We start from the raw sequence: 15,174 nt of genomic DNA, 5'->3' as shown, positions 1-15,174 counted from the left end.
AGCTCAAATCAATGAGTGTCTCGTTGAGGTACTAGCCATACAGAGGTTACATACTAGAGCACCTGGGTACACAATAGATTTCCATCATCAAAGGTCAGGGACATCTCTGTTTCCTTGAGTCACTCACTTATTGACAAGAAGAGAAAGAGAGAGAACCTATTTAACAAACCATTTAACTCTCTTCTTATATCTTTAGGATTTCAAAGAAAACGCAAAAAATAAATAAGAGCATGAGGTTCCTGCCACCATAATGTTTAGAGAGGTTCAAAAGCCTTAACCTATGTTTCTGCATTTCCCCTTAAAATTTATCAAGACGGAAACCCAAGTATAGCTAAGTCACAAGTTCTTGAATTAAGTTAATTAACCAAGAACATGGTGTCTGCATCCTTAAAATATGGTGATGATCTAATGACAACTGCAAATTACAATCTGTTATGACTTAAAGGACAACCTACGTTGTTGCACTAGTTTGCCTATCACTGAAAAATTATCTTGAATTAAGTTAATTAACCAAGAACATGGTGTCTGCATCCTTAAAATATGGTGATGATCTAATGACAACTGCAAATTACAATCTGTTATGACTTAAAGGACAACCTACGTTGTTGCACTAGTTCGCCTATCACTGAAAAAGTATCCAACTCCCAAAGAGGTCTTAAGAAAATTAAGACACCAACTGTGCAACTTAGATGACACATTTCAAAGAATATAGTACCTTAATAATGTCATCAACCACCACTCTTTCATAAGCAATGACTGGTCCAGAGTCCAATTCTCGAACAGTATATGCAAGTGATACTCCTGTTTCAGCGATACCATCCTGTCCGGACAATGAACATATTGGTACATGCAAAAATAAATGACAGCCAAAATCACATAGGGGACTAGTTAACCTGCAATGCTCTTTGAACAGGAGCAGCACCACGATAAAGGGGCAGCAGACTTGGGTGTATATTAACAGTACCTAACAAGTAAAACAGAAATCCATGAACATGAAAGTCAAAGACATCTAATCTTTAAGCACCTACCTAATTAGATTTCAAGAAGCAAAGGTACAGTAGAGGAAAGTGAACTCAAGCTAATTCTTTCCTTTTCATGAATGATAACTTCTAAAACTTTTGGTAAAAGAAGAATCTGCAGTTTTATTTATACCTATTTTAGAAGAACAACAGAATAAAACAGAAGGAGAACATTTTATCCATACAGCCAAAATGTGGTATTTCTATCCATGAACTCATGCACAAGTCAAATGCTTTACTCTTCAATCATACTACTTCAATATCAAACAATATACAAAACATGAAGTATATAATTATAGAATTTTAAAAACTCCCAATATTTCACATTCTTGCAATTCGCATGTATAGCCATGCAAAACAGGTTCTCATATAACTGCTATGTATGGATTTGAGCCATTAACAAATAAAATCAGATAGATACATTATACCAGAAATGCACCCTAGATCCTCAGGCAGCTACCTACCTAACATTCAATTCAGCAGATCAAAACAGAAGTACCAACTTATATATGGTTGTGGATAAGCATTTTTTAAAATACTGGTCATTATGGTGCATACCAACCAGTGTTTACCTCTCTCCTGTGTCAATTCCACCACTCCCAAATCAAAGCATAGTCCTCTGATCTGTCACACTACCTTAAATTATATGTCCTCAGCACTTCCCAGTTCTTATTTCTATTCTATTCTGCTTCGCCACTTTGCTTGCTACTACTGCTGCTTTGTAGCTATATCATTTGTCATTGTCTCTGCTACTGCTATATATAGAGAAAATATATATATTTGTTTGGATACTGCTATGTGCTGCTTCTATTGCTGCTCCACTGTAATATCTATTGAAGCAATACTGCTTCCACTAATATGAAGGCATTTTGGCTTGTTGTTATATTACTTCAACTAATATTACTACTTTTATAATTACTTGAAAATGCATAGTTTCTGGTTCTCAAATACAACTTAAAGACAACAGGCACACGCTCATGGAAAAGAAAGGTATATAAATCCACACACCATTATAAATTCACCACTTTCTATCAATGTTAAGTAACAAGAGATAGATCAATTATTCAATTTCAAATTCATAAATTTAGAATAAACTTGCAGGCATCATGAATATCACTAGACATTGGAAATATTCTTAAGAATATAAACTGAAACTCCACCCAATTCGTGACTCAAACTATTTGCTTACCACATGGTGGAATCTCCAGAAATTTGTTAGGTAATATATTTCCGTATGCTGCAGTAACACAAAGTTCAGGATTTAGAGCCCTTAAATCAGACAAGAAAGTCTCCTGCAGGAACGACAAAACTGTAAAGGACCTTCCATGTATACTATTCTTTTGTCATATGTAAATGTATGCATTTGGATTTGACAGCAGATAATTCAAACAATGATAAAATATTAAAGCACCACTTTCTAATACAGACAATGAAACACATCTAAAATGTAAATAGGTAAATCCATGTATAAAAGAAGTCCATTTAATATCATAACTCTGAAGAATCATAATGGAATGACAATTTTATTTAATATGAAAGTGAAGGAAATTGGTGCATGACTAAATTTATCTGCACATATTCAAAATGAAATTGGTGCATTCTCATCAAACTTTAAATTCAGTAAAATATTCCTATCTCAAATGCATGACTGTGAAAAGCACCGGATTTGATATCAACACTATGTTGATTTACTTATTTTTCAATAGTCAAACAAATGATTGAGATGATTGTGGATTAAAAATGACTAAAATGATAAACCAAGATGGCCAAATGGGTTTACCAAATATTCAAGAAAAATATTACAGAATGATATATTCAGTTAAAATGATCAGATAAAATCTTTTACTTCCCAGTTTATATCTATGATAAGATATACCTGGGCAAAAATGCCCCTTTCAGCAAACATGTCCATGGTCCAACACAGTTTCTAATAGATTTGCCAAAAGCCATGATAGTTAAGGATCAGACAGTCAAACCAAAAAGTATTTCAAAATAAGGCAATGTCACGTGCATTCTGCACAGAAGCACAAACACATGTATCGAAGTCAGTCCTAGACTGAGATAGCCAGACATGCAAATGACATAGCATGGATATTCTTTGCAACAGAACACAAACAATCATTCCAATCAGCCAATACCTCCCCAGCTCGTTCAGGTGTGAGTATGCGGTCTTGAGGGAATCCTCTGTCTATGGCATGTTGCGCGACAGGGGACGGCATCAACTTCCTCCCTCTACCCCTTCCAGACGGTGGTTGGGTGACAATTGCTGCGAGCTAAAAAAAAGGTTGTTTATCAATGATATTATCAACTAAAAAAAACCACTTTGAACAAAATTACAAACCGGCACTAAAAGGGGCATCTCTGAGAAGTTCAGAATCAAGAACTTCTGAGATTGGATCAAACAAACAATATTCAATACCATATTCGAGCACTACAACCAAACTGCACTAACAATAACCAGCTAAAATACCAAATGTGGCTACTTGGAAAGTCTGAACACAAGGAAATCACTACAGAGGTAATATACATTAATAGGTCGGGACTTGTTCGGGATTATCAAATACCTGAAAGATCGAATTGGGAGCTTGAGACGAGTCGAGTAACGCATCAAGAACGGAAGCAGACACCTGCGCAGCAGTAGATGCCAGTCAAACGAGATGCAAGCTATAGAATCCAAAGAAAGAAAAAAGAAGGCGTGAGGGGGAGGAGACCTGTGGGGAGCCCAGGAAGACGAGGTTCCTCTTGGTGGTGGTGACGGTGGCGGCGGCGGCGGCGGCGGCCTCAAGAGCGCTACAACAGCAGCAGAAGCGGCGAAGAGAGAGCGGAGGAGGCAGCATATCGATTCGCATTTCTCACTTCTCTTCTCGCCCGTTGTTTACCCGTCGGTCGGATCGGGTTTTGTAGGGAGGGTTAGAAACCGTTACATCATTCATATCGGTCGACATATCGGATACGGTATATTATCTGCTACATATTTACTATCCACTTCGGTGTACTTTTACAGGCTTGATACTGTATGTATTATATAATTGAACATAGCAATTGAATAGTACGATTCTTAATATATGTTGTATCACTTATATATTTTATTGACGGAGCTAAGAGAATATTTAGGTCAACAATTTGTCTCAAATTTCAAAATATTTAAGAAAAATCACTCTATGTTATTAAAATGTTTTAAACGACTAAAAAATCTTAAATTCGTAAACGAAAATATACATGGAGATGGAGCAGAGAATAACGAAGAGAATATATATGAACTCTATTTGTACTTAGTAAGTTTTCTTTTAGTCTAACATGTTTTCTTTGTTTTGTTGGACCGATATTTCTTCAGTTATACTGAATTTAAGATAATTTTATCTCTTTTGAGATATCTGAATAAGTTTATATATTATTACATAAGTCATAGATTTCACGTTGCACATATTAATGTCATGTTATTTGATGTAACAGAAGTTTATTTTATTTTTCTGAAAAAAATAACCAAAATAATTTTGTCGTGTAAAAAAAAAAAGGTTTTGCATCATAACCCTAATTGTGAAATGAGAAGATCAACTTCCGATAATGTGAGATCTACAAGATTGAATGTACATTTTCTTAATATCTACTACTGATTCGATATGGTCTTAGAATTGGACTATATATCTCATTAGGCTAAACCCTCCTAACTTAATTAGAAATATAATTTTGGACATGTGCAGAGTATAATTGAATTGATTATGTCTTAAAAAGAATTTGATAAGCATATTATTATTAAGATTGGATTAAATAATTTGGATCAGTGATTCATACTAAATAAATTTAATAAATAAATTATTTTATTATGATTAAATAATTTTATTAGGTTCGTCGACTCGGTATTAAATATAATAATATTAGGGTCATTGACTCGATATTAAAAGACTTGAGTAATATGAAGTCTCTAATAAGCTAAACCTCACGAGCACTACTATGTAAGAATTTGATTATAGAAAGATCAATACCTCCAAATTTAATCAAAACATGAGTAGTGTGTAAATACCCCAAATTTTATCAGGGAGTGAGTAAAACTACTTATAAGGGATTAATGGGTATATCATTAATTGGAATTTAAGGATTTATCAATCAACCCATGAGATTGGTTCATTACTCTCTCTCTCTCTCTCTCTCTCTCTCAAACTAGTAACTGGCTGAGAATTAAAAGACAATTCCGACCTTTTATCACCAGCACAACTGTTCTATCTAACCGTGTGAAGGGGAACAGCCCACCTCCTCCATGCTTTTGTATAAGAAGCACCTATAGCCAAACAGTGCATCAAAGGCCTATCAAAACAGCGCATGATGGATTTTAACCTCCATCAAATATATTCTTTGTCTGTTCCCCAACTCTCTCTCCTTGGAAAAGCAATTCTCATGTCACACGCATCTGTGACCTTGAAGTAAATCTGGATAGAGAAAGGTAGCCACATGAACTGGTGGTGCTCCCTTGCTCCAACATGATGACTTCTGGTTGGCTATCCATCTGAACCGCTTCTATTTATCAGATATGTGCTGGTCGTTGGCTTGGTAAGAGCACATAGCTCTTCTTCTTCTTCTTCTTCTCATATTCAACTGAGTCTGGTCTGATGATTGCTGTATTAGCAGGCTGTGAGGAGGTGATGAATGAAGGAGAGGACTTCAGATAAGGATTCTTCATGCTTGCTAGACTTAGCTTCCTGGTTGCTGCCTCCGTTGCAGCGTATGCAGTCAAGCAGGCTAACACATCCAGACCTCCTCGCCTGAAGCCATCAGGTAGTACGTGCATCACCTGTGTTTTGATGGCCTATCATGAGAACTAACAATCTTGGACAACTGCCATGAACTGTGAGTTCAGAGAAAGCTGAGGAGACCACAAAGCATGACTCAGAAGAAGGAGATTACGACGCTACCGATAGAAAGATTCATGTTAGTTAATTTCCTTCTTTTTCTTTCTTTGATAGCTTTCATCTTCTTTTTGATGGTAGCATACTGTTCTTGCTGTAGCAGCATGAGGAGGAGGAGGAAGAAGAAGAGGAAGAGAAGGTTAAAACGATCAGCAGCGTGATAAGCCCGGCGCCGATCGCTCTTCCTCTCCATGACCTGGAAGATGAAGAGATCCTGCCAGAATTCGAAGACCTTCTATCTGGAGAGGTTGAGCTGCCATTAACCAGTGACAAATTCGACGTCAAGGATCGATCCCAGTACGACATCGACATGGAAATCAATGCCTCCGAGCTGGAGAGGCTTCGCAGACTGGTGAAGGAGTTGGAGGAGCGAGAGGTGAAGCTGGAAGGCGAATTGCTGGAGTACTACGGCCTCAAGGAGCAAGAATCGGACGTGGTCGAGCTGCAGAAGCAGCTCAAGATCAAGACAGTAGAGATCGATATGCTCAACATCACCATCAACTCTCTGCAAGCCGAGAGGAAGAAGCTCCAAGACGAGGTCGCGCAGGGCGTCTCGGCAAAGAAGGAACTGGAGGTGGCGAGGAGCAAGATCAGGGAACTGCAGCGGCAGATTCAGCAGGCTGCAAGCCAGACCAAGGGGCAGCTGCTGCTGCTGAAGCAGCAGGTGACCAGCCTCCAGGCGAAGGAGGAGGAGGCTGCGAAGAAGGAGGTGGAAGTGGAGAAGAGGCTCAAGGCTGTGAAGGATTTGGAGGTGGAGGTTCTGGAACTGAGGAGGAAGAACAAGGAACTGCAACATGAGAAGAGAGAGCTGGTCGTGAAGCTGGATGCAGCTGAAGCCAAAGCGGCTGCTCTTTCCAACATGACAGAGGTATGTTGGATTCAATGCTGGCTTCAAAAGATTGCTCTTTGTGCTCCTTCTTGTGTTCATGAGATGGAAGAAACGTTGTGGCTGTAGGAGTGCCATGCCTGTGGCTATGCTTTATCCACATTCTATGTTTTGCTACGACAAACTTATCTTGGATTTGTCTTTTGTAAGTGGGTCCTGGAACTATTATTTATACTTTCTGCTATTGATAAAGTTCAAAATCTTTACAATGAGCAAATAATAATGCAGGTGGCTGGTGTTGAAAGGTTATGATTTGTTAGGTTTGAAAAGCATCTTTTTATTTCTTAATTAGAATCAGGCTTTTTGGAGGAAATATATACAAATATAAAAAATATTTCTATATAAATGAAAGAAATATTTGAAAATTAAAGATTGGATGCTCTATAAAATAATTTAGGCATGTCAAGTTTTGTGTAGGAGGAGGATTTATATATCTGATTTAGAGAGACTAAAAGAGAAAATTATTATTATTATTATTTTTATAAAATGGTGTATAGAAAGTTTGTGCTTGGATTCAGTTTATGTAGAAGTTTTTTTATTAAATGGAGTCATATTAAAATATGCCAAAAACAAATCTTACATAATTATTCATGTTTAATTGTTGATTCTCTTGATTGTTCTTTTGATCTCAAAGTTTTATGAGTTGATATCACACTAGTATTTCTCAAAAGAAAGATTTATCAGAAGCAGATTATTTCAAGTCATGATATCCTCCTCAAACTATGATCATGTTGCCTCTTGCATGTGCAGACCGAACTGGTGGCTCAGGCCAGGCAGGAGATTAATAATCTAAGGCATGCGAATGAAGATTTATCCAAGCAAGTAGAAGGCCTACAGATGAACAGGTTCAGTGAAGTGGAGGAGTTGGTCTACCTGAGGTGGGTCAATGCATGCCTGAGGTACGAGCTCCGGAACCACCAAACACCTTCCGGCAAAGTCTCAGCTCGAGATCTCAACAAGAGCCTCAGCCCCAAGTCTCAGGAGAAAGCCAAGCGGCTGCTGATGGAGTACGCCGGATCGGAGCGCGGACAAGGCGACACTGACATGGAGAGCGTCTCTTCCATGCCTTCTTCTCCGGGAAGTGAAGACTTCGACAACGCCTCGGTGGACAGCTTCTCCAGTAGGCTCAGCTCCGTGAGCAAGAAGCAAGGTCTGATCCAGAAGCTGAGGAGGTGGGGGAAGAGCAAGGATGACGCTAGCGTCTCCTCCTCCCCGACGCGCTCGCTGGGCGACCGCTCCCCGATGAGGAGCAGCCAGAGATCGAGAGGGCCATTGGAGACGCTCATGCTCAGAAACGCCGGAGATGGCGTCGCCATCACCACCTACGGGAAGAAGGAGCAGGACCCGAATGAGTTCTTGGAGGAAGCCAATCTTCCGCGCATTAGGACGCAGGTCTCCTCGGATGAGCAGCTGAACAATGTCGCTGCGTCCTTCCACTTGATGTCAAAGTCGGTGGAGGGAGTGGCTGAAGAGAAGTATCCTGCGTTCAAAGACCGGCATAAGCTGGCAATGGAAAGAGAGAAGCAAATCAAGGAGAAAGCCGAGCAAGCTCGAGCAGAACGTTTCAGCCACAACTCGGCTCTGAATCCATGCACAGAGTCGAGGACGAAGGCAGCATTGCCTCCAAAGCTTGCCCTGATAAAGGAGAAGGTACCTGCAGCCACTGAACCAGGTGAGCAACCTAACGGCAGCAAAATCGATAGCTCAGTGGTGAGCAAGATGCAGCTTGCACAGATCGAGAAGAGGGCGCCGAGGGTGCCCCGACCGCCTCCGAAGCCATCATCTGGTGGTGGTGCTCCGAGCTCCACCAACAGTTCAAGTGGTGTGCCACCACCTCCACCGTTGCCACCACGTCCTGGCGCGCCGCCTCCTCCACCGCGGCCTCCTCCTCCCCCCGGTGGGCTATCGAAGACGCCCGGCGGCGACAAGGTCCATCGAGCACCTGAGCTGGTTGAGTTCTACCAGTCTCTCATGAAACGCGAGGCCAAGAAGGAGCCATCAACAGTTTTCGTCACTGCATCCAACGTAGCAGATGCCAGGAACAACATGCTGGGCGAGATCGCCAACCGATCAACGTTCCTGTTGGCTGTAAGCACATCGATTCCCTTCGCTACTCACATCATCTGTTGGACTCAATGACGATATCTACTTGGTGCTGATGCAGGTGAAAGCTGATGTCGAGACACAGGGCGACTTTGTTGAATCCTTGGCCGCCGAGGTCAGAGCTGCAAGGTTCACCAACATCGAGGATCTTGTTGCGTTCGTCAACTGGCTAGATGAAGAACTCTCCTTCTTGGTAGGCAACATCCACTGAGCTCAAATACCTGACGCTGTTCATCTTCTGTTGTCATGATCGATTGGATTCGCAGGTGGACGAGAGAGCCGTTCTGAAGCACTTCGACTGGCCAGAGAGCAAAGCTGATGCTCTGAGAGAAGCAGCTTTCGAGTACCAAGACCTGATGAAGTTGGAGAAACAGGTTTCGTCCTTCGAAGACGACCCCAAACTGCCCTGCGAGGCTGCTGTCAAGAAGATGTACTCTCTGCTCGAGAAGTAAGTACATCGGGGTATGCAGAGTGGTTTAGGTGATACTTTTGGGCCGCCTTCTCAGAGCTTGTGACCTTGATGTTGCAGAATGGAGCAAAGTGTGTATGCACTGCTGCGAACTCGAGACATGGCAATTGCTCGTTACAGGGAGTTCGGGATTCCAACTGATTGGCTGCTGGACTCTGGTGTGGTGGGCAAGGTAGTGAACCATATAAAGATTAATCTAACAACATACTTTGTGCTTCAATTATGATCTTGAAGAGCTGGAAATAAGAATAAGCTCAAAGACATACGGATGTTTTGGCAGATCAAACTGTCAACAGTTCAGCTGGCAAGGAAGTACATGAAGAGGGTTTCTTCAGAACTTGATGCTCTCAGTGGCAGCGACAAAGAGCCAAACAGAGAGTTTTTGGTTCTGCAAGGTGTAAGATTTGCATTCCGGGTCCATCAGGTAAAGTTCTCATGCTTGTCTCATGATAAAAACGTCAACTAGAAGAGCTGATAATTCACAAGGTAAAACACACCTGTTTCTTTCATGTCATGACTCATTTTGTGTGAACTTGCAGTTTGCTGGAGGATTTGATGCAGAAAGCATGCGTGCTTTTGAAGAACTCAGAAGCAGGGTCAACAAGCAAACAGAAGTGGCTGAGAAGTCTGATGCTTGAGGGGAGTTTTACATGTCTCTACTTTGTTGACTTCTCGTGCTGTAATATTATTCTGGAGATAATGATCTGAACAATGTCAATGGTCACTAAGAAAAACAAACATGATATTAAGGTCTATTTGTTTATGTAAATCACCAGTTCAGTCAATACATACTACAAAAACCTTCACAAAAAAGGAATTATCTACAGGATTATACTTGTTGCAATTGCAATTAAAGAAACAGCCATAAGCTGATACTGTTACTGATTCACAGAAAAATCATCTACGGGGAAGTACAATGCCGAGAAGTGGTTCTTTGAGCTCAACTCCACCTTCAAGTCGAGGACATAAACAAGAACCATCACATAACTATCTCAGGTTCAAGTTGATCAATTAAGATAGGACGGTCTAAACAATAAGCAAAAAGTTTTTATTTCTTGGTAGGATTTGAGGCTATCAAGATTTAAAATTTTAACTAGTTGAGATAATCAATATTATACCCAACCAATCTTCCATAAAACAAGTCCATATTATGACTGGAAACAAAGCACAAGGAATATAAATACTGAAAATTTATGCTTAATACTTCAAGAGACAAGGAGCACATTAACGTTAGACATCAAAATGTTACCTTGGTAAAGAAAGACGATGAACAAAAATCCATCATGGTTATTCCAGTTACATGCTGCAAACATCAACAGATATCAAACTACAACAGACACTCTTATGTAAACAAAATTTTGCAGTGGGTTTCACCTTCAAGCTTCATGCTGTGCACATATGCAGGCCCGCAAAATGATGAGGTACTAGGACTTTGTCATTAACAAGAATTTGTTCCACAAAATCAACATGAATATTGAATAGACTGGAAGTGACAGTGCTGATTCATATCAAACAAACTATCAGAGAACAGATAAGAATTGCTGCCAGAAGTGCATGCAATTTAATGTTATGTTAACAAATACAAGCTGAGGCTGAATGCAACAAGGATCTGCTCCCTTCTCGATATGAATAAGTCCTGCGTTATCCTACTATACAGGCTGTAGATGGTACAAGATCAGTTATGATAGTGATGAATCTTTAATAATACAAGTGGGGATCTAAAACCTACATGCACAAGCCACATTTTATTGAAGGAGATCAATGAATCAGTCTGTTCCAGTATCTTGGATATGACTTACCAAACCATGACAGAGAGATGCAACTTGTTGAAAATCTATAGAATAGGAATATCAAAATAGTAAATGAAGCAAAAAATAGTGGTCAAAACTCAAAAGGAACTTTGAACTAATATTTCCCATAACCAGTCTGAACTCAGAACTTAAAATTTAATCTAAAATCAGCAGTTCACTGAAATGCAAATAATCAATCATCAGATAGGTTAATTCATTTAGTATACAAGACATACAAATTCATTTGTCCTGTTGGATTAGCAAAGAAAGAAGCGACTTGAAAAACCGAGCATAGGGACATCAAGAATAAACAAAGGGAAGTGTCAAAAGCTTAACTAGAGAACCATAAGTGATGTGAGCAACGATAAACTGGTCCATCAACTTCATACACAATAACTTCAACTGGTGTCACTTTCAAGTGCATCTAACTGCAGTATACTTAGATTGCTAACATAATCACCATCTACATACTTGCTTAATCATAAAGCATGATCTATTCTATTAAAGCAAGCCTATCATATAAGGAGCCACATTAAAGTTACCAAGGGCGCAAGGAGTACTAAGGAGCTAAAAGCTCTACTGAAGACTAACTGCGATGCACGAGGGATGACACATGATACATGAGGCACAAGGCAAATACCTTAGAGAAGTGACGGGTATTTGTTGTCATGTTTTATATAAAGGGAGTGTCAATCAATAAGAAGATTTACTACCCCTAAATAGTATTATCCAGTGTAAAAGCAGCTGCAGAAAACAGTCGTGTAAGAAGTGAAATAAGAAGAAAAAAAGGGAGGCGGCAGTTAGAGAGTAAGTTAAAACTTTTAAAACAGCAGTAGTATAAAACTAAGAAGGAGGGACAACTAAACAAATGCTTACCATCACAGAAGCAAAGGAAAAAAGAAGAAAAGTGAAAAGGCAAAAACAGAAGTCAATTGAAAAAGGAAGAAAAAAGAAAAGAAAGAAAGGCAGAAACACAGAGAGATAAATAAAAATATGAAAATCAGTGACACAAACCACAACTAGAATAACAAAATATGAAGTGAAATTTGTATGTTTCGTATTACCGTTGGCTATAAACTTGTTTAATGCTAATCAGTTCCTACCAGTCTCTGTCATAGTCATGTCTTTTCATACCCACCATATTAAACATTTTGCACCATGATGGCAATTTGTAAATGTTAATGTGGACACTCAAATATAATCTCAATCATACTTCTTTTGTGAAAAAGAACTTACACTAAGAATTTCCATCTCGACATCCAGCATGTTTGATGCTTTCAACAATCAAGACTGTTTTATTCTCTGTATCTACATGTAATTGTATTGGACATTAATCCTCAAATAGATAGAGTAAAGATCTCTTAGCACAAACCTTAGCTAATATTTTGGAAAGAACTAAATAAATAAAACAAATATTCCATCATGCATAGTCTAGACAAAAATGGGGAGCATTTGACTACACAAATACTTACAGAATTGCTTTAAGTTTAGTATGATCTATGACGAACCAGATATTGGGTCATATGGCACAAACATGAGGATACAATCTAAATAAGGTAAGAACTCAAATCAAGGATCAAGAATTAAACGAAAGAAATTTTCAGGAAGTAGACGAGAAAAGCACCAACATAGAGACAAGCACAATTTGTATTGGATAGGTGTATTGGACATTATTTGACTTGTTATAACCCCAAAACTGGAACCATGGAGATCTTTAATTAAGAAGTCAAAACTTACAATACACAGATTTGAAGTCAAAGTTCACATTACATATGAAATTTAGAAACTGAAGATATACCATGATTTACAAGTGACACATAATGTAGTAGACAAATCGAGTATCTTATTGTATTGTATGTTTGGATATATATATAATAAAATAATAAACTACCCAACTAGATTCAGATATTTGAGGCTTCTTAACTCGACTTCAAAAACTTCATGTTCCAATAATTTTCCAATAAAACATAATCTATTAAAGTCATGTTTCCCTTATCTGTCATAAATCTCCTTTTAGTAACTTTGTCATATGCTCATATTATGCAACATTGATTAGCATATTAAATTGCAAGTAAAATGTGCACAGACAGGATGATTTGCTTGCCTTGGGCCATACTTCCTTTGAGCATTAATAGTTGACAATGTTAGGGCTCTGCATGAAATGAGTTTGGTCTTGAATAAATATATACTGGAAGGCCAAGCTATTTGATTGAGTACTACGAACAATAGGAATTCAGCGACCTAGTGAATTATGTCTAGAGCCTGCACATCTTGCTTAGTGCTAAAGAAGAGCAGTTTTCTGCTGATGGCAAATCCCCTTTCTTCCCAATGCAATTGCCCAAGCATAACCAAACATCTGCAAGAGATGGATTCAAAATAATGTGAAGCACACAACACAAATTTTACACAAAGCCTGACTTTTAAATTCATTATATCAACATGAAAATCTTCATTATTGCATAAAGCTTTCAACAAATGAGCTGCTGCTTCTTTTCTGTAGTCAGGAAAGACATCTAGTATTTTTCCCTTCAAATATTCATATTTTGTGGCTTGTGCAATGGTGACTTCCTCTTGTGTGTGTGATTTGAAGGAATGAAAGACATTATTATCAAAATGAAAATGGCATGCTGATCCAAATAGATGATAAAGCTTTCACTAAAACGCATTAGTAAATAATCACCTAAGATTTTTTTTTTCATGAGGAAGTCATATAGGAAAACAGAATTCCACAGACAATATTTTCCCATATGACCATATAGAACTACCACAATCATTGTAACATATTTCCAGATATACAAGGCAGGACCATGTGTTAAAATATGCACTGTAGTTAGTAGTCATGTTGGTTTCCTGTCGTTCCCTTCATAATACCAGGTAGAAGAATTACATCAACATAATAATACTATTTACCAAAATATGATAAGTTTCACATGCCAAATAAATCATTATTCAGGACTTACCCTCACAATGATAGCTGTCCAGAATGAGAAACTTGTGGACTAATAATCTTCATGTTCTTGAAGTACATATATGTCTAAAGATTACTACTTAATAATTTAACAACTTCTAGTCTAAAAACTTAAGTTCGAAGTTAAATTGAAATGTATTAAAATGTGACAATCTGCTTATATATTTCTCATTGCTCTTGTTACTGACACCTGCAGATTAAGAGCTGGTCCTGTGCGTCTTCACACACGTTATCAATACTAGGAAAAGTTCAATAAAGAAATCTTTCAAGCAAATCGCACCTAAGATCTTAATTACTAAAGTGGCAGTATGGACTAGAAGTGGATCATGTACAACATTCATGGCAATCTGTTAAATAGCAACCTCAAAACATTGATTTACCTCCATTTCAAGCGTGAAATTTCCAATTGTTCATTGAAACCGACACGAACGAGAATAGATCGACGTAGAGCGATGGGAGAAGGGTTATCATACTCGAATAGAGTGAATCGACGAGGGCGAGAGCCGCGTCGGCTAGGGTCTTCAGCTTGGAGGTCTTCTCCTTCGGGTCTCGAAGTAAATAGGTGTCACGGAGGCGGTAGAGCTAGTCGGCCGGCGCCCAGGATCTTGCGGTCGCTTCTGTCTCTTTGCTCCCTGCCAGCGTCGTCTCTTCGGAACGGCCGAGAGCGAGAGCGAGAGCGGAACGAACGCAACGGACAACCCGCCTAAATAGTGATCTTCTAAAATACTTCTGCCGATTTGCCCTTCTACATATAATTTTTTCCGCATGCGACCTCTAGAATCGGATTTTTTTTAAAAGATATATTATCAAAATATTTACCAGCTAGGTTAATTAATATTTTTTTAAATAATTTAATTCTTATGATTATTTTTTAAGAAAAATCTGATTTTCAAATAGTATCACTTGTTTTTCAAATTATCTATAAAATTTTATATTTTTAAAATGAAAAAAAAAATATTGATTGATATGCTTTTATTTTTTATTTTTTTGTGAAAATTTGAGTAGACCAATTAAATTGGTTCCATCAGATTTTTGTTA

General features: G+C 38.6%; 2 protein-coding genes across 6 annotated transcripts in view; one reads left to right on the top strand and one right to left on the bottom strand.

The window, feature by feature from the left end:
* Positions 1–3,903, bottom strand: part of LOC103972783 (uncharacterized) — a 36,012-nt gene extending 32,109 nt beyond the window's left edge. For all 4 annotated transcript variants that reach the window (XM_018821117.2, XM_009387147.3, XM_009387146.3 and 1 more), the window contains exons 1-6: positions 3,731–3,903; positions 3,584–3,646; positions 3,158–3,292; positions 2,209–2,311; positions 894–964; positions 716–820 (exon numbers count right to left, since the gene is read on the bottom strand). In XM_018821117.2, coding sequence (XP_018676662.2) covers positions 716–820; positions 894–964; positions 2,209–2,311; positions 3,158–3,292; positions 3,584–3,646; positions 3,731–3,868 — 615 coding nt within the window. In that variant the 5' untranslated portion in view covers positions 3,869–3,903. The remainder of the gene's footprint in view (positions 1–715; positions 821–893; positions 965–2,208; positions 2,312–3,157; positions 3,293–3,583; positions 3,647–3,730) is intronic.
* Positions 3,904–5,424: 1,521 nt separating this feature from the next.
* Positions 5,425–10,133, top strand: LOC135652685 (protein CHUP1, chloroplastic-like). 2 transcript variants are annotated; one of them, XM_065173821.1, is made up of 10 exons: positions 5,425–5,564; positions 5,643–5,789; positions 5,872–5,942; positions 6,021–6,788; positions 7,557–8,894; positions 8,971–9,102; positions 9,176–9,357; positions 9,439–9,550; positions 9,659–9,802; positions 9,918–10,133. In XM_065173821.1, the coding sequence occupies exons 2-10, from the start codon at positions 5,693–5,695 to the stop codon at positions 10,014–10,016; spliced, it is 2,943 nt and encodes a 980-aa protein (XP_065029893.1). In that variant the 5' UTR covers positions 5,425–5,564; positions 5,643–5,692; the 3' UTR covers positions 10,017–10,133. The 2 variants fall into 2 exon arrangements, with proteins under 2 accessions (XP_065029893.1, XP_065029894.1); XM_065173822.1 differs by lacking the exon at positions 5,425–5,564 and having other exon boundaries at positions 5,576–5,789; positions 6,024–6,788.
* The last annotated feature ends 5,041 nt before the right edge of the window (positions 10,134–15,174 follow it).

This window comes from Musa acuminata, chromosome BXJ3-11 (assembly GCF_036884655.1).
Source record: "Musa acuminata AAA Group cultivar baxijiao chromosome BXJ3-11, Cavendish_Baxijiao_AAA, whole genome shotgun sequence".
In the NCBI taxonomy this organism is placed as follows: Eukaryota; Viridiplantae; Streptophyta; class Magnoliopsida; order Zingiberales; family Musaceae; genus Musa; species Musa acuminata.
The sequence above is the reverse complement of the archived record's forward strand: the minus strand, read 5'-3'. Positions and strand labels throughout refer to the sequence as shown.

Coding starts and splice junctions, on each gene's coding strand:
- LOC135652685 (XM_065173821.1), top strand. CDS start 5,693: ATGCTTGCTAGACTTAGCTTCCTGGTTGCTGCCTCCGTTGCAGCGTAT. Junction 9,358..9,438: donor ATGTACTCTCTGCTCGAGAA/GTAAGTACATCG, acceptor TTGATGTTGCAG/AATGGAGCAAAGTGTGTATG. Junction 9,551..9,658: donor ACTCTGGTGTGGTGGGCAAG/GTAGTGAACCAT, acceptor ATGTTTTGGCAG/ATCAAACTGTCAACAGTTCA.